We start from the raw sequence: 20,237 nt of genomic DNA, 5'->3' as shown, positions 1-20,237 counted from the left end.
CATATCTCCATATCTTTGATATTTGATAAAATGGTGCAGCATTTGAAAAAAAAAACTCTCCTCTTTGGTGTCATATCTATATTTATAATACTATATGAGAAACACAAAAACAAATATTTAATAAGCTATTACTGTTTGTTACTAACCTTTGGAGGGCCACAATCACATTCTTCATCTGGTTCCAGAATTCTATTGCCACAATTTTTTGATCTTCCTTGGACAGTCACTTTTGAAATTGTTTGATTCTGAAGACATTCAAATTCAGGCTGTGAAATTATACCTTTAAATTCATCCATGCTGCAACTGCTAAAAATCTTTACACCATGGGAACGTCTAAAATTAAATTATATTCATCAGATAAATGTAATAAAATTATTTTCAAAGTAATACTGTTCAATATAGCACTATTAATTCTGTACTTTAGTTTCAGAAAAACCAGAAGGAGAAGAGAGTGTTTTATTTTTAATATAAGTCATAAATAAAACAATGAGTTTATTTCTACTGTAATTTAATATAATAGACATCTAGAAAATAGAAGTTAAGGTAAAATGAGTTAGAGTATATTAAAACGCAGCAGTGTGTGGCACACAAAAAACTCTATTTAAATATGTCTTATTTATTATTTTCGTTATGATTGTCCACATAATTATAATTATCATAATAAGAACTAATTATCATTACGAATATGAAATATACTAAGAAATTTATATGGAAAACTGAAGAAATAAATGATAGCTGATTGTTTTCATGAAAAATCAGGAATATTTGTTCTTTGGTAACAAAATTTATCAATTAAAATTTCTCAACATTAAGTATACAAAATTTATAACCCTTAGATTTTTTGTTTTTAAATTTCTATATTTCTAAGTGTACTGTTCAATGAGTTTTTGTTTAATTTTGTAACAATCTCAAACTTGGAAAAACAATACAAATATAGTCCAAAGAATACATTTTGCTTCCTGAAACAGTTAACAGTAAGTTGCCAACAGGCTGTTTTGATAACTAAATATTTTAATGTATAATTCTTACATAGAATTGAATTCTCCTAAAACAGATATTTTATAACCAGGATATAATGATACATTACTAACACCTAATTCTCAGATTTCATTCAGAATTCTCTTTCATCACAATAATGCCTTTTTATCATAAAAGGATATGAGGTCTGACAATTAAGTTCGCAAACTCATCCTAGAAAAAGTGCTACATACCTCATTGCTGAATAGCACTATGGTCACCTTCTAAGTACTCCCCTGGGGAAGCTATGCACTGATGCCAGTGCCTAGTCCAACCTTCAAAGCAATTTAGGAACTCTTTTTCTGGAATGGCCATCAGAGCTGTCGTCATATTACTCTTGATGTCCTGAATGTCATCAAAATGTCTTCCTTTCAATATTTCCTTTATGTTTGGGTAAAGAAAGAAGTCATTGGGGGCCAGATCAGGTGAGTAGGGAGAGTGTTCCAATACAGTTACCGTATTTTCCCGAAAATAAAACCGGGTCTTAATATTAATTTTTGCTCCAAAATACATATAAGGGCTTATTTTCAGGGGATATCTTACTTTTTCATGTACAACATCAACATTTATTCATGTACAACAATCTACATTTATTCATGTATAAAAATCTATATTTATTCAAATAAAGTCACATCTTCTTCTGGAACATCATCATAACTTTTCAAACCCTAAATTCCGGCTTGAATTTCTTGCGACTCCATATCCTGTAGAACCATTGGCCCCGATCTCTCATGTCCAGCAATAGAGCTCTCTTTAAATGAGCACTTCTTATCCATGTAGCCTGCACATAGTGTATTGGCAACACAGCTGTCAGTGATTTTATCCCATGAATTCTTCACCCAAGTCACGACATCTTGCAGGCTAGTCTTCACAAAGTTTCCACACTGATTTCTCTCCATTCTATTTTCTGTGTAGTCATTGATTTCCATGCACAAATAGTCTTTGAATGGCTTGTTTATTGTAATATTAAGAGTCTGGAGATAGTCATTGCTGCGGGAATCATTATTTGATCTATTATTTTCCCTGCAAGGAAGTTCTTCATATCTTTAGCACGGTGAGTGGTGGCTGAATGCCAGACTAGCAGACCCTCTTTGGCTACCTCACAAAACAAGTGGCAGCATTAAATCGACCCACTTCCTTATAACTGCTTGTGTGCACCAGGTTTTTTCAGTTTCAAGAACAAAAATGCCTGAAACATGTTCAATCTTATCTTTCTTGCCCTTAGTGGTGATTAGAGGTGGGGCTTTCTTTCCATTCAGACGAATTGCCAAAATACAGGTAACATGTGCACTTTCATAACCAGTGGAAAGAATGTAGATTGATGAGGCATCCGTCTGATCAATTGTCGTTTGAGATCCTTGGCCCATAAACACTGCAGTTTCATCCATAGCAATCATGTTGGAGAGTTGGTATTTAGAAAAGTCGATGCCATCAACAAAGAACTTGAATGCAAGTGCACGTTTAATAACTTCAGTATCTTCCAGCTTGAACAGTGTTGTAGATCTTAGAGACAGTTCATATCGCTGAAGGAAGCCATCCAGCCAGCGTTGTGATGCTTTGAATTCTTCTGGGGATATTTCTAACTGTGGTGCCATTGCAAGGGTAAATGCTTGAATATTAGCCCTGCGCACAACCAAAGCCTTTGCTCTCCTGTCAGCAATCCTATCACAGATGTTGTCTTCCAGCTTAGAAAATGATGGTTACTGACCTGATCCACACTTGCGCTTCTTAGCATTTCCCTCACCCCCCTGCTGACTGAGGTTATCATACTCTGCTCACCATTTTTGGACCATTTGGAGATCCAACTTCTCCTCTTTGTAAAAAGTCATAAGATTCTTGCCCTGGGAGTCCTCCACGATTCCTTTCTTGTACTTGACGGAATAGCTCTTTCTTTTTGCACTCATAATATTCCCTTTAAATCTACCATTAAATCAACTGTTAATTGAAGATTTACAAGACAAGAGTGGCAATAAAAATGATGACAGTTAAGAATGATGGTCCACACAAAAGCGAAGAAAAATTGCAGGCACCAAAATTCAGAAAACGTTTCTTTATTTCACACGAGTGTATTAAGTACATCCATTACAACACATGACGTATTGAATTATGAAGATTCATATTAGACACAAACATGTCTGTTCATTATCAAGCGTGTCTGTATGCATTGTGTCTGTACTCTGATTGGTCATTCTACAGTCTCAAGTTCATCTGTTTACATAGGCGTTTACCTCTCTTCCAAAGGCACCCGATTGGGTATATACAAATACTTATAATTTACATTATCATTTATTTTAAGTATATTGATGTCAATAATATTATTTATTTATATTTAATTATATATTAATATTATTATTATATAATTCAATACATCCATCGTGTGTTGTAATGGATGTACTAAATGGGTCTGTCTGGTTATCAATCTTAACGGCTTATTTTAGGGGTAGGGCTTATATTATGAGCATCCTGAAAAATCATGCTAGGGTTTATTTTCTGGTTAGGTTTTATTTCGGGGGAAATACGGTATTTGTTGACTAGCTAAAAACTCCATCACAGACAGTGCTGTGTGAGGTGGTGCATTGTTGTGATGCAAGAGCCATGAATTGTTGGTGAAAACTTCAGGTGGTTTTTGTCTAACTTTTTCATGCTGCCTTCTCAGCACTTCCAAATAGTAAACTTGGTTAACTGTTTGTCCAGTTGGTATGAATGCATAATGAATAATCCCTCTGATATAAAAAAAATTAGCAAGATTGTTTTGACTCTTGATTTGGACTGACAGAAATCTTTTGGTCGTGGGGAATTGGCTGATTTCCTTTGTGCACTTTGACACTTTGTTTCAGGGTCTTACTGTACAGCCATGTTTCATCACCAGTGATAACATGGGTCCAAACATCCTCTTGCCTCTCCAAAAGGTATTGGCAAATTTTGATTCTCCTTTGCTTTTGTTCATCAGTGAGCTGCTTTTGGATCATTTTTGCACATACCTTTCTCATGCCAAGATTTTCAGTTAAGATTTTTCTGTTTCTCTATCAATGTTTACTTGGTCTACTTCTCACAGTCAGCTGAAAATTTTGACATACAATTTGACAAATTTTTGCAATGTTTTTGTCAGTTCTGCTAGTTACTGGCCATCCTGACCTCTCTTCATCAGTGACACATTCTTTCCCCTCAGAGAAATGTTTAATCCATCTGTACACTGCCATTTTCTTCATGGCACTATCCCCATAAACTTGGACTTACAGGTCTCTGATTTCACTTCCACTCCTGCAAGTTTAACAAAAAATTTAATGTTTTTTAATTGCTCTAATTCAAGCTCAGACATTCTCCTTGTGGCACATGAAAACAATCAACAACAATATGCCACTCGTCAAGATACCACCTCACGTCAACATGAACATAGCTGTGAGACACTGATGTACCAAGGTTCTGAAACCTTACCGAGCTGTTCGTACAGTGCTGCCAATGTAAGTGCATCGTGGCAAGTTCATAAATTTAATTGTCAGAACTTCATACAGTTCAGAATCAAACATTGCATTTAGTTCTCATGTCCCCTTAGTTTAGTTACCTATGTTTTTGTTGGATTTCATGACCTCAAAAGTATTATGGTTACAGACTGATTATTTGGTTAAATGTCCCTCAATTTTGGTTTATGAAATGTTTCCTCATAATTAGACTGAGGTTATACATTTTGCTTGGCAACATCATCACAAGAGTGTTGCTTAGTTTATTTCACTATATCCTAACAACTGGCACGTAATTTCAATTTGTTATATTACTGATAAAAGTCAGTCTGATCAGCTGATTAAAGGCATATCTGCCAGTCTTCACTCTAAAATTACTTTTTTTCCTTATCAGTTAATAATTATTTGGAGAAAAATACTTTGGTTTTACATAAATATACCATTTCTATCTTTCCAATTTATTCATTCATGTATTTATATGAATATGGAATTATGTTTTCCTATTATACTAAATGGGTTATAATAATTGATTATAATTATTATTAACAACATTCAACTTGTCACATATTTGGCTATAGTCCTGCTTCTTCTGTCCCTTTGATAAATATCCATCATTCTTTGACACCATTTTATGTTCTGATGCAAGATGTTTCAGGGTCATTTATATGTTCTCTGCCTTAGCCCTGGAATCAATCATTTCTCCAAGGTGACTCAGTTGCTTTTAGTGGAGAATAGTATTTTTTAAAAATTATCTAGGATCACATCATAGAAATGGCAGAGGAGGTGAGCTTCTTGAAATCTCCCCTGGAATTTACATCAAATGAACAGCTATAATTCCACAAGGGACTCCCTGCACAGCAAAATTAAGATCCACGACTGAAATCATCAAAGGTGGGCAAATTGGGAGAGTAGGGGAGGCAGGCAGGGGGAAGTGCAGGGATGTGAGCCAGGCAGGCTGCAGAACGCAGACCAAGCTCAGAGCTCTGAGCTGGTTGCACTCCAGGGCTACAGCAATTGCTGGAGAGGGAAGAATTTGGACTGCTAGCACTCCCCTTATGGCCCACATTCCAGTCTGAGGAATCAGCACATAACACCGCTGAACCCAACGCTGACCGCAGAGACCGCAGGGCAAAGAATGAGGAAAGAAGGGTGAAAACAGCAGTCTAAGACCTCAATGTCAAGCAGAGGATGAAAGGCACAGGCACAGAGCCGAACCTACCACTCCCTAACCTTCCAGAGCTCTCCCCACCCCCACCTGCCCAGTGCTAGAAGCAGAACAGTAGCAGTGTCAGATGAAAAGAACAAAATACTTGCACTTCTAGGAACTGCATCCCACAGCCAAGAACTCATGGCCCAACTAATTCTGGCAAACGAAAGGGAGCCTTGGGTGCAGGATTGGCTGTGCTGGTGGTTGCCATTATTGCTCAGAGCCACTTCTCACAACACACTGCACCCCTGCCCCCAAATATCTGGGAGGATCCCTGCAGGGGTACACAGAATAGCTGAAATACACAGGTCCTGAATCTGGTGCAGGAAGAGCTTCAGAACTTCAGAAGCTCTCCACATCCCCCAACAGAGTGGGTGCCCTGAGACCCAGGTGACCTACTCATAGAACAGAAGCCCACCTTCCACGGAATACCCCCATTGTATGAGAAGCCAGAACAGCAGAGAAAATACAACACGACAGCATGAGAGAGAATAAAAGGCTGCAATCTTAGAGAAAATAAAGCATTCTACCAACACCTACTGGAAAGCAAAAAAAAAGCTACCAAACTGTTGAAGAACCCACTTCTATAGATGCTTAGGAAGAGAAATAATAATTTATTAATTGCCATGAAAAAAGCAAGGAAACAAGGCAGCTCAGAAAGAAAATGAAAAGTCTCCAGAAAATGAACTTAAAGACATGGAAATATGTAACTTACATGAAAGAAAATTCAGCATTGCAGTTTAGAAAAAACTCAACGAGATACAAGAAAGCACAGACAGGCAGTTTAATGTACTCAGAAACACAATCAGAGAACAAAATGAACATTTTACCAGAGATTGCAATTTAAATAAAAGCAACCAAATAAAATTTTGGGAGATTAAGAACTCAATAAAGTAAATGAAGAATGAAATAGCCAACTTTGGTAATAAAGCTGGCCAGATGGAAGAAAAAAATAGTGACATCGAAGATAGAAATCGGGAAATGACACGGATGGAAGAAGAAAGACATTTGAGACGTAAAAGAAATGAAAGAACTCTGTATAAATTTCCTGACTCCATCAGAAAGAGCAATATCAGAATAATGGGCATACCAGAAGGAGAAGAAAGGGAGAAGGGAACAGAGAGTATATTCAAACTGCTAATGAGAACTTCCTAAAATTGTAGAAAGAACTGGATTTTCAAATCCAAAAAGCAAACAGAATACCTAATTACCTCAATCCCAACAGGCCTTCTTCAAGGCACATTATAGCCAGGAGATAATGGCTCAAATATTCAAACTATTGAAAGAGAGAAGTATGAGCCAAGAATAATATATCCAGCAAAGATATCCTTTAGATATGAAGAAAAAATAAAGACCTTTCCAGACATACAGAAGCTGAGGGAATTTTCTAACACACAACCATCACTACAAGAAATACTGGAGGAGGCCCTTCAACCTGAAACAAAAAAGCAAAATATACAAAACCATGAGTAGTATTATGAACAGACAGACAGAGCCAGGAAATGGCAACCCCTACACATAATAAGACATTATACATTTAAACATAACAAACAAGGTAAAGAAGAAAAAAAAAACACGTAGAAAAAATGGAAAAAGATCACTTGCTACTGCAGTGAATAAATCAACTCACAGCCTAAATGGGGATAATTTGTGACAACCGAAATACAAAAGTGGAGAGAGTAAAGGTCTGAACTGGCATAGGGGAATGGAGAAAGTAAGCTATTGAAGAAAATGGAATACTCTAAATATGAAACTTTATTTTACATAAACTTAATGGTAACCATTAAAAAAAAATCCAGAACAAATATATAACATAAAAAAGAAGAAACAGAGGAAAAAAAAATCACAGAATATCACCACACTGGAATAATAGACAGCAACAAAAAGGAAAAGAAACAATGGAGACACAGACCTACCAGAAAACCAGAAATAGAATGATAGGAAATCCTTATATATCAATAGTCACCCTAAATGTAAATGGACTGAACTCACTAATAAAAAGTCACAGAATAGGAGATTGGATCAACAAACTAAACCCAACCATATGCTGCCTCCAAGAGACATATCTCAGCTGTAAGAACAAATATAGACTAAAAGTGAAAAAGTGGAAACTGACACTCCAAGCAAATGGTATTCAGAGAAAATCAGGTGTAGTCATACTGATATCAGATGAAACAGACTTCAGGATAAAAAAGGTAACAAGACACAAAGATGGATATTTCATAATGATAAAGGTGACTATACGACAAGAAGACAGTCATCAATATTTATGCCTCCAATCAGGGGGCACTAAAATATACAAAGCAACTACTAACAGAACAAAAGGGAGAAATCGACAAAAACGCAATTATAGTAGGAGACCTAAATACATCATGGATAGCTATGGATAGATCATCCAAACAGAAAATAAATAAGGAAATATCAGCCCCAAATTGCACATTATACCAAATGGATATAATTGACATTTATAGAGCACTTCAACCTAAAACATCAGACTATACATGGAGAATGCACACAGAACATTCTAAAGGATAGACCATATATTGGAACTAGCCTCAGCAAATTTAAGAAGATTGAATCATATCAAGCATATTCTCTTATCAAAAGGCTTTGAAATTGGATATCAACTGCAAAAAGAAAGCAGGGAAAGCCACAAATATGTGGAGATTAAACAACATACTTTTAAAGAATGAGTGGGTCAAAGAAGAAAGAAGAGGAGAGATCAAAACAAATGACAATGAAAATACATCCTACCAAAATTTTGGGGATACAATGAAAACTGTTTTAAGATGGAAATTTATATCATCACAGGCCTATCTCAAGAAAAAAGAAAAATCCCAGCTAAATAACCTCACATTGCACGTTAAAGAACTAGAAAAAGAAGAACAAATGAAACCCAAAGTCAGCAGAAGAAAAGAAATAATAAAAATCAGAGCATAACTAAATGAAATAGAGAACAAAAAGACAACAGAAAAATGAATGCAACAAATTGCTGGTTCTTTCAAAAGATTAATAAAATTGATAAACCCTTGGCTAGACTCACTAAGATAAAAAGAGAAAATACACAAATAAACAAAATGAGAAATGAAAGAGGGGAAGTTACTTCGGATGCCACAGAAATACAAAGGATTATCCAAAAACTATGAAGGGCTATAGGCCACCAAATTCAATAACCTAGAAGAAATGGACATGTTCTTAGAAACATATAGCCTTCCTAGGCTGATTCACGAAGCATTGGAAATCTAAAAAGACCGATTAACAGTAAGGAAATTGAATCAATCATCTGAAACCTTCCCAAAAGCAAAAGTCCAGGACCAGATGGCTTCACTAGTGAATTCTACTAAACATTCAAAGAGGATCTAATACCAGTCCTATTCAAACACTTCCAAAAAATTGAATAAGAGACAATGCTCCCTAACTCATTTTATGAGGCCAACATTACTCTGATAAAAAACCTGGTAAGGATAACACAAAAAAGAAAACTACAGACCAATATCTCTGATGAATACAGAAACAAAATTCCTAAACAAAATTCTAGCAAATCAAATGCAACAATATATTACAAAGATTATACATCAAGACCAAGTGGGATTCATCCCCGGGGCACAAGGATGGTTCAACATCCGCAAATCCATCAATGTGATACATCACATAAACAAAATAAAGGACAAAAAGCATATGATTCTATCAATTGATGCAGAAAAAGCATTTGACAAGATACAACATCCATTTATGATTAAAACACTTAATAAAATAGGTAAAGAAGGAAAATACCTTAACATAATAAAGGCCATATATGACAAACCCCCAACTAATATCATAATTACTGGTGAAAAACTGTAGCCCTTTGCCTTACGTTCAGGAACATGACGGAGCTGTCCCTTATCACTTCTGCTTTTCAACATATTGTTAAACCTGTCCATGCCAGGTCAATCAGGCAAGAGAAAGAAATAAAAGGCATCCAAATTGGGAATGAAGAGGTTAAATTGTCACTTTTTGCAGAATGCATGATGCTATATGTAGAAAACCCTAAAGACTCCACCAAAAAGCTATTAGAAACAATCAATGAATACAGTAAAGTTGACGGCTACAAAATCAACATACAAAAGTCCATTGCATTCCTATATACTAACAATGAAATCTTACAAAAAGAAACAAAACAAAACATTCCTTTTGCAATTGCAACAAAAAAAATAACATACTTAGGATTAAACTTAACAAAGGATGTGAAAGACCTATACACTGACAACTATAAGACATTTTAAAGAAATTGAAGAAGCCAAAAAGAAATGGAAAGACATTCCGTATTCACAGATTGGAAGAATCAACATAGTTAAAATGGCCATATTACTCAAAGCAATATACAGATTTAATGGAATCCCTATCAAAATCCCAATGGCATTTTGAAAAGAAATAAAAAAAAAAAATCATCAGAATTTGTATGAAACCACAAAAGGCCCCAAAAAGCCAAAGCAATCCTAAGAAAAAAGAACACTGCTAGAGGTATCACACTCCCTGACTTCATCTTGTACTACAGGGTAACAATAATCAAACCAGTATGGTAATTGGCAGAAAAACAGACACATCGATCAATGGAATAGAATCAGGAACCCAGAAAGAAACCCACATAAATATGGACAGATAATTTTCGACAAAGAATCCAAAAACATACAATGAGAAATACAGACTCTTCAGTAAATGGTGCTGGGAGAATTGGAAAGCCACATGCAAAAAAATGAACTAGACTGCTATCTGTCACTGTGTACCAAAATTAATTCAAAATGGATCAAACAACTGGACATAAGACTCGAAACAATAAACTGCATAGAAGAAAACATAGGTACCAAACTTATGGACCCTGGGTTCAAGAGGATTTTATGAATTTGACCTCAAAAGCAAGAGAAATAAAAGCTAAAATAAACAAATGCGACTATATCAAACTAAAAAGCTTCTGCAAAGCAAAATAAACCATCGAAAAAATAAAGAGGCAACCAACCTAATGGGAGAAGATTTTTGAGAATTTTGCAAACAATGCCTCTGATAAGGGGCTAATATCCAAAATATATAAGGAACTCATACAACTCAACAATAAAAACCCAAACAATCCAATTAAAAAATGTGCAGAGGACCTCAACAGACATTTCTTCAAAGAGGACATACAAATGGCAAATAGACATATAAAAAATGCTCAACATCACTAATCATAAGAGGAATGCAAATAAAAATCACAATGAGATATCACCTCATACCAGTTAGAATGGCTATCATCAACAAGACAAATAATAACAAGTGTTGGAGAGGCTGTGGAGAAAAAGGAACTCTCATACACTGTTGGTGGGAATGCAGACTGGTGCAGCCGCTATGGAAGGCAGTGTGGAGGTTCCTCAAAAAATTACAAATACAATTACCATATGAGCCTCAATCCCTCACTTGGGTATCCACCCAAAAAACCTGAAAACATTTATCCGTAAAGATATATGTACTCTGATGTTCATTGCAGCTTTCTTTACAGTGGCCAAGACATGGACACAACCAAAGTGTCCTTCGATAGATGAATGGGCAAAGAAGTTGTCATATATGTACACAATGGAATACTACTCTGCCATAAGAAAAGATGAAATAGTGCCTTTTGTGACAACATGGGTGGATCTTGAGATTATCATGCTAAGTGAAATAAGTCAGACAGAAAAATTCGAGAACCATATGATTTCACTGATATGTGGTATATAAAACTGAAAACAACAAAGGAACAAGACAAATAAATGAAGAAACAAAATCTCATAGACACAGACAATAGTTTGGTGGTTACCAGAGAGTAAGGGGGAAGGGGAGGTGGTAGATGAGGGTAAATGGGATCATGGTGATTCAGGAAGGAGAACTGACTCTGGGTGGTGAACGCACAATGTGATATATAGATGATGTATTACAGAATTTTACACCTGAAATCTATGTAACTTTATTAACAATTGTTACCCCAATAAACTCTCATTAAAAAACGTATTATCTGGGAGCTATGTGCTCATTGTTATTAGATTTTTAAAGAACAGAGACCAAAGCCAAACCAGCATCTTAGGAAATGTTCTGTCCTTTTGCTCACACCTGCAATTTGCAATATCCCCAACAATTTTGGCTCCTGTGATGGCATGAACTAACTGATATTTCAGTCACAATGGGGGTGACTTGTTGGCGAGTAAATTAGTGAACAATTATTGAGCTCCCAAGTCTGTAAGACTTTTAAAGGTCTCATTGTGTTCCTTTTATTTCCTCCTACACAGCTATTACTGCATGCAGGTATTATTTTGTCAGTGTATCGGCCCCACCTGCTGGTATCATTGGTGCATTCCAGTTTTAAAAACGTACAATATGCTTTTTCTTTTCTTTTTTCTTTTTTTTTTTTTTGCTGACATTTTTACCATTTGACTTCCATCCTCTCCTTATTCTTTTTTAAAAAAAATTATTAAATTTATTGGGGTGATATTGGTTAGTAAAATTATATAGGTTTCAAGTGTACAATTCTATATAATACATCATCTATATATCCCATTGTATGTTATCCACCCAAAGTCAATTTTTTCCATCTCCCATATTCTTAAAACACAGTCCCCACTCCCAACCCAGGTAAGAGTCCATTTTGTCTTGGTTCTTCTAATATTTTCTTCCGTCCTGTTCCTACTCATCCATGTCACTGCTTTTTCCTCAATTGGCCTATAAATATGACAAGTATGCAAAGCTCCATCTTTTGATAGTTCACACATTCTAGACCCCTTGACCTCTGAGAGCCTGACATACAAGGTCAGACAATTAAGTTTGAGACTCTTAGAAAAAGTGCTACATACCTCATTGCTGAATATCTCTACAGTCACCTTCAAAGTACTCCCCTTGGGAAGCTATGCACTGATGCCAGCGTCTAGTACACCCTTCGAAGCAATTTTGGAACTCTTTTTCTGGAATGGCCATCAGAGCTGTCATCGTATTACCCTTGATGTCCTGAATGTCACCAAAATACCTTCCTTTCAATATTTCTTTTATCTTCGGGTAAAGAAAGAAGTCATTGGGGGCCAGATCAGGTGAGTAGGGAGGGTGTTCCAATACAGTTATTTGTTGACTGGCTAAAAACTCCCTCACAGACAGTGACGGGTGAGCTGGTACATTGTCATGATGTAAGAGCCACGAATTGTTGGCGAAAAGTTCAGGTCGTCTAACTTTGTCACGCAGACTTTTCAGCACTGCCAAATAGTAAACTTGGTTAACTGTTTGTCCATTTGGTACAAATTCGTAATGAATAATCCCTCTGATATCACAAAAGGTTATCAACATCGTTGCAACAAGTTTGCGAACTTAATTGTCAGAACTCACGTGTGTGTGCATAACTGTGCACTAAACTCTAACAGATGACTCAGACCCCCCAATGTAACATAAATACGGCCTCAAGATTTACCCCCATTTTTCTCCTTTCCTAAATTATTTGCCTGTTTCTGTATCTATTAATAAATTGTGATATCCAAAAACCTACACATAATTCTTGACAGTTCCCTTTCTCTCAATCTTAGTAAACTGCTATAATTATTATGAGATTCATCTCCAAATGTTGCTATATTGATGTTCCCTCTGATATAGTTTACATTTATTTGAAGATAATTTTATTATCCATAAAGCATAAATCAATTTAAATGTGTCTTGTTATATTGATCATAAAATTCCAAATCTTGCATCATAATTACATTATCAGGCTCTATCCTCCATATCCCATGTTACCTCCTGAACTTCTTCCCCTGACTCATTGTTCTTTAGCCGCATTGCATTTTACTTTCTTTTCCTTATGTCTTATATATTCTTTCTTATACTCCCAGCTATTTCTTTCCTTTTTTTATGTTTACCCCCTCCTCCAATCTCCTTATTGAGTCTGTTGAGTTTCTCAAGTTTCTTGCTATCCAAGTATTGCTCACTTGCTTACCACAAAAAGTTTTCAACAAGTTCTTTTTACATAACCAGATTCATTCTTTCTCTTTCAGGTCCCAACATAATTATTTTTTCAGAGAAACTTTCTTAGAGCACTTTATTAGAATGTTTCCTCTCTGCATATATTCCCTATGCATTTCCTTCTTGGCAAACTATTATCATAAACTGTTTATATTTTGATTATTCTTATGACCACTTTTAAATTCTCTGTCCCTGAAAACTAATATAAGATATTTAAGACTTATCTCTCTTGTTAACCATTGGTAAGACAGACACAATCCTACGACAGAATAAATGCTTATTACATATTTTTAGAATGAATAAGTGAATCTCATCTCAACACTCCAGTTAACCCCAAAAAGTCATTATCAACATCCACTTTGTTTCTATACTACAACATTGAATATAGAACTAAAGTACTTTTTCTACAATATAAAATACTCATTTTCTTTGATAAGCACCAAAAAAGTACATATGTATTTAATAAAAATATTCTTACTCAAATTATATTGTCAAAAATTATACATCAAGGACTACTACAAACATTTCCCAAGAGAAAATATAGATTTGATAAAAATAACACCTTACAGTGCTTGAGGATTCATAATGCATGTAGTTCCTGGACAGTAACAACTATAGATGTCATCATATGTTAATCCCAGATTAATTCCAAGCAACTGTGCCAGAACAACTGAAAATGCTTCTAAAGTTATTCTCTTTGGATACTAAAGACAAAAAAAAAAAATTTGTTGCCTAAGTTATTTCTTCACTCCTTTGAACTTTTCAATAACTTGTGGGCATGTTACCTAAATGCAGATACAAATTTGAGAAACTAGTACACCAAAGTTCATCATCTTCTTAGAAATAAGGAAAACAAAAACTAGGTAAGTTGTATGTTTTTTGAGCAATAGTATTTTTAATCCAAATGGCATTGACGTGTAACAAAATTAAAGCTACTACCCTGTTTCCCCGAAAATAAGACCTAGCCAGACAATCAGCTCTAATGCGTCTTTTGGAGCAAAAATTAAATAAGACCTGGTCTTATTTTTACTATAAGACCGGGTATGATATGATATGATATGATATGATATGATATGATATGATATGATATATAATACCAGGTTTTATATTAATTTTTACTCCAAAATATGCATTAGAGCTGATTGTCCAGCTAGGTTTTACTTTCGGGGAAACAGGGTATGTTTTTATTACATGTTACTAATTTAAATTCTAATAAACTTTAAAAATTTTTTGAGAAAAATAAGCATTGTTTCAGTAACCATATAATTTCCCAGGAACACTTGGAAAAAATACACAAACTCTTAAGGATTGAATTAGAAGTTTTTATTTTAGAAATATTTTTAGGAGAGAAAATAAAACTAATTTTTTCTAATGGCAAGTAGCATTTCTTTTGTCTTAAATCAAACACTAAAGTGCTACAATTCAGAGATGCAGTAAACACAAGATGTATGAGGCTGCTCTGGTAGTGTAACGTGGCATAATGTTTTACAGCAAACTTATTTTGATAAGTAGAAAGAGTATACCCTCTAAAATAATAAAAAGTATAATATAGTATACATAAACCAATAACATTGGTGTTTACTTTTATTATCAAGTATTATGTACTGTATTGCTATACTTTCATATGACTGGCAGTGCAGTAGGTTTGCTTATCCCAGCATCACCACAAACACGAGAGTAATGTCTTGCGCTGTGATGTTACAATGGCTACAACCTTATTAGATTATGGTAATTTTTCAGCTCCATTATAATCTTACGGGACCACCATCATATAAGCAGTCAGGTGCTGACCTCAGTGACATATTGGTGCATGTTTGTATTCATTATATTCGAGACCAACGTTCAACACCTTACTATATTCAGGTTATTAATAAGCTAAAAGAAAAAGAAAAACTTCCAGATATACACAACCTATCAAGACTTAATCATGAGAAACAGAAAATGTGAACAGACCAATTACTAGTAATGAGATTGAAGTAGTAATCAAAAACCTCGCAACAACAAAAACAAGTGCAGGAACTGATGATGGCTTTACTGGTAAATTCTACCAAACATTTAATGAGGATTTAATAACAATCTTCCTCAAACTTTCCCACAGAATCGAAGAACACTCACAAACTCATTCTATGAGATCAGCATTACCCTGATACCAAAACATTCAACAAGAACAAAATTACAAACCAATATCCCTGATAAATATTGATACAAAAATCCTCAACAAAATAGTAGCACACCAAATTCAATAGCACATAAAAGGATTATACACTATGACCAAGTGGGATTTTTTTCCCGGAATTCAAGGATTATGTAACATACAAAAATCTATCATGTGACATACCGTTTTAACAGAAGGAAGAGCAAAATCCACATGATTATCTCAGTTAATGCAGAAAACGCATTCCACAAGATTCAACACTTTTTTTGTGATAAAAAACACTCAACAAAATGGAAATCTGAGAAAACTACCTCAACATAATAAATGACGTGTATGAAACGCTCACAAGTAACATGATACGCAATGGTTAAATCCTGAAAATTTTTCCTCTATGACAGAGAATAAGACAGGATGTTCTTTCTCAATACTTCATTTAACATAGTATTGGAAGACCTAGCCAGAGCAATTAAGCAATAAAATAAATAAAACACTTCTATCTTGGTAAGTAAAATTATCTCTGTTCACAGTCGACATGATCCTAAATGCAGAAAACATATAAAAGAAACTCTTAGAACTAATAAATGAATTACAAGATATAAAATTAACACAATTGATTGTGTTTCTATATACTTACAACGAACAATCTGAAATTGTTTCTGAAATTTGAAATTTAAAAATCTGAAATTTCTGAATTTAGAAAATAATTCCAGTTAAAAATATCATCAAAAAGAGTGAAATACTTAGGAATAAACTTAAAGAAGGAGGTAAAATATTTGTATACTGAACACTGCAAATTATTGCTGAAAGAAATTACAGAAGACACAAATAAATGGACAGAAAGTCCATATCCATGAATTGGAAGACATATGTTGTTAAGATGTCATGAATACCAAGTGATCTGAAGATTCAATGCAATTTCTACAACAATCCCAACAGCATTTGTTGATAAAAATAGGGGGAAAAAATCTCAAAATTCATATGGAATCTCAATGGACACTGAATAATCATAACACTTTCAAAAAAGAACAAAATTGAAAGATTCATATTTACTGATTTCAAAACATAGTACAAAGTTAAAGGAATCAAAACTGTGGAACTAGTCTAAAGACAAGTCTATAGATCATTGGAGTATAATAGAGAGCCTAGAAATTAACCCTCACATATATGGTCAAATGATCTACGACAAGAGTACCAAGACCACAAAATGGGGAAAAAACAATCTCTTCAACAAAAATACTCAATGGAGAAAAAGATAAGCCTCTTCAATAAATGGTGAAATAAATGGGAAAACTGGATACCCACATGGAAAATAATAAAGTCTGACCCTTATACCAAACACAAAAAATTAACTCAAAATGGATTAAAGGTCTAAATATAAGACCCAGAACTATAAAACTCCTAGAAGAAAATATAGAGGAAAACTTGATGACATTGAGTTTGACAATGATTTCTTGGATATAATATTAAACACATGGGCAACAAAAGCAAAAAAAGACAAACAGGATTACACCAAATTTAAATTTTTTTGCTTCAAAGGACACAGTTAACAGAGTATAAAAGCAATCTCCAGAATGGGAGAATATATTGGCAAATCATATATCTGATAAGGGGTTAACAATCATAATATAAAGAGCTCCTACCACTTAAAAACAAGAAATCAAATAGCTCAACTTAAAAAAAAGGGCTAAGAGTGGAATTACTGGATCATAGGGTAGTTCTATTTTCAGATTCCTGAGATACCTCCATACTGTTTTCCATAGTGGCTGCATTAATCTGCAATCCCACCAACAGTGCACTAGCGTTCCCTTTTCTCCACATCCGCGCCAGCATTTGTTGTTTGTTGATTTATTGATGATAGCCAATTTGACTGGGGTGAGGTGGTATCTCATTGTGGTTTTTATTTGCATTTCTCTGATGGTTAGTGAGGTTGAGCATTTCTTCATATGTCTTCTTGCCTTCTGTATGTCCTTTTTAGAAAAATGTCTCCTCAAGTCCTCTGCCCATTTTTTAATTGGGTTGTTTGTTTTTTTGGAGTTGAGTTGAGTAAGTTTTTTATAGATTTGTGATATTAATCCCTTATCAGATATATCATTGGCAAATATCTTTTCCCATTCAGTAGGATCCCTTTTGTTTTATTGATGGTTTCCTTTGCTGTGAAAAAACGTTTTAGTTTGATGTAATCCCACATGTTTATTTTTTCTCTTACTTCCCTCGCGCGAGGGGATATATCAGTGAAAATCTTACTCCGGGTAATGTCCATGAAGTTTCTTCCCATATTTTCTTCAAGATATTTTATGGTTTCAGATCTTACATTTAAGTCTTTAAGCCATTTTGAATTTATTTTTGTAAATGGTGTGAGGAGGTGGTCCAGCTTCATTTTCTTGCATGTGTCTCTCCAGGTTTCCCAACAGCACTTATTGAACAGACTGTCTTTACCCCATCGTACATTCTTGCTTCCATTGTCGTAGATTTGATGGGCATGTAGGCATGGATTTACTTCTGGACTCTCTATTCTGTTCCATTGATCTATGTGTCTATTTTTATGCCAGTACCATGCTGTTTTGATTACTGTAGCCTTGTAGTATAGTTTGAAATCAGGTATCGTTATACCTCTCACTTTGTTCTTATTTCTCAAGATTGCTGAGGCTATCCGGGGTCTTTTATGGTCCCATATAAATTTCAGGATTATATGTTCTATTTCTGTGAAAAACGTCATTGGTAGTTTGATAGGAATTGCATTGAATATGCATATTGCCTTAGGCAGTATGGACATTTTACCCAGAGAAATCCAAAACTCCAATTCAAAAATCTGTATGCACTCCTATGTTTATTGCAGCACTTTACACAATAGCCAAGATATGGAAACAACCGAAATGCCCATTGGTCGATGACTGGATTAAGAAGCTGTGGTACATTTATACAATGGAGTATTACGCAGCCATAAAGAAAAAAGAAATCTTATCATTTGCAACAACATGGATGGATCTAGAGAACATTATGTTAAGTGAAATAAGTCAGAAAGAGAAAGACAAGTACCATATGATCTTACTTATATGCGGAATCTAAAGAAAAGAATATGTGTATGAACTAATCAGAAACAGTTTTGGGGACACAAAAAACCGAGAGTTGTTAGATGGGCGGGGGGGAGGGGGTTAGGGATGGGGGGAAGGGTGAAGGGATTGGGGGGCGGCTGGTGACCACAGGATGGCCTCAGGGTTTTTTGAAAATTACTTTGGGGAACTTATTGAATAGTGTTTGGGGATTTTGTTGGGTGTCCGATGGACATGTGTCCTATTTGGGAGGCCACCTCAGGGATGCTGTGGATGCCTGGTCATGGCATTGTACACCAGAGGGTGGACATTAATGAATGCCAACTATAATTTTATGTGTATAATGTGATGGCTCGGTGTGAGGTCGGGGTGGTGGTGGATGGGGGGAGGGGGGTTCACAGTGTGAGGGATGTAAAAATTAAATTAAATTAAATTTTAAAAAAAGGGGGGCTAAGTGTAAAATGTTTAGCTATTTTAATTCTTTTTTAAATATAATTTTTAATTAGTTTCAGGTATGCAAAACAACATAATGGTCAGACATTTATATCCAGCACAAAGTTATAACTTCTCCCAAGTCTACCTCCCCTCCAACATTGCATATAGCTGTTACAATAACATTGACTATACTGTACTTTACAACCTGTGACCATATATATGTGTGTGTGTGTGTGTGTGTGTGTGTGTGTGTGTGTGTGTGTGTATATATATAATTATAGTTGACATTCAATAATATTCTATTTCAGCTTCAGGTGTGCAGCACAGTGGTCAGGCATCTACACAATCTATGAAGTGATCCTCCCAATATGTCCAGTACCTCTCTAGCACCCTACATAATCTTTACAACATTATTGATTATATTCCCCATACTGTATTTCACATCCCCATGACTGTTTTGTGACTACCAATTTGCACTTTCTAATCCCTTCACCTTCTCCCCTATCCCTAAAACCCCTCCCATTTAGCAGCCATTAGTTTTTTTCTCTGTATCTCTGAGTCTAGTCTTGTTTTGTTTGCTCATTTATTCTGTTCCTCAGATTCCACATATAAATGAGATCATATATATTTGTCTTTATCAGTCTGACTTATTTCACTTAGAATAATATTCTCTAGGTCCATCCATGTTGTTGCAAATTTTATACTTAATATTTTCTCATCTAAAAAACAATACATAAGTATTAGTTTTTGTTATTATATATTTTGTAACCTAAAGTAAACATCATAAAATATATTTGGTCTCTTTTTCCCTTTCTGATTTTGTTCTTCTGTATAAGTTACAATTTCTGCTAGCTTATACTTATTTCATCTTAATTTTTTTCCTTCTTTTTCCCTCCAATCCTTATAATTTTTAAAAGAAAGATGTGTTTATAACT

General features: G+C 34.9%; 1 protein-coding gene across 1 annotated transcript in view; it reads right to left on the bottom strand.

Annotated features, from left to right (window-relative positions):
- The window catches only part of LOC308496883 (A disintegrin and metallopeptidase domain 3-like), a gene marked incomplete at both ends in the record, with an annotated part of 140,333 nt that overhangs the window by 79,728 nt on the left and 40,368 nt on the right, over window positions 1-20,237 (bottom strand). Inside the window, 2 exons of the mRNA XM_081046667.1 lie at window positions 147-333; window positions 14,230-14,366. Coding sequence (XP_080902793.1) covers window positions 147-333; window positions 14,230-14,366 — 324 coding nt within the window. The remainder of the gene's footprint in view (window positions 1-146; window positions 334-14,229; window positions 14,367-20,237) is intronic.

The sequence above is a fragment of the Rhinolophus hipposideros genome (assembly GCF_964194185.1).
Source record: "Rhinolophus hipposideros genome assembly, chromosome: 4".
NCBI classification, from domain to species: domain Eukaryota; kingdom Metazoa; phylum Chordata; class Mammalia; order Chiroptera; family Rhinolophidae; genus Rhinolophus; species Rhinolophus hipposideros.
The sequence above is the reverse complement of the archived record's forward strand: the minus strand, read 5'-3'. Positions and strand labels throughout refer to the sequence as shown.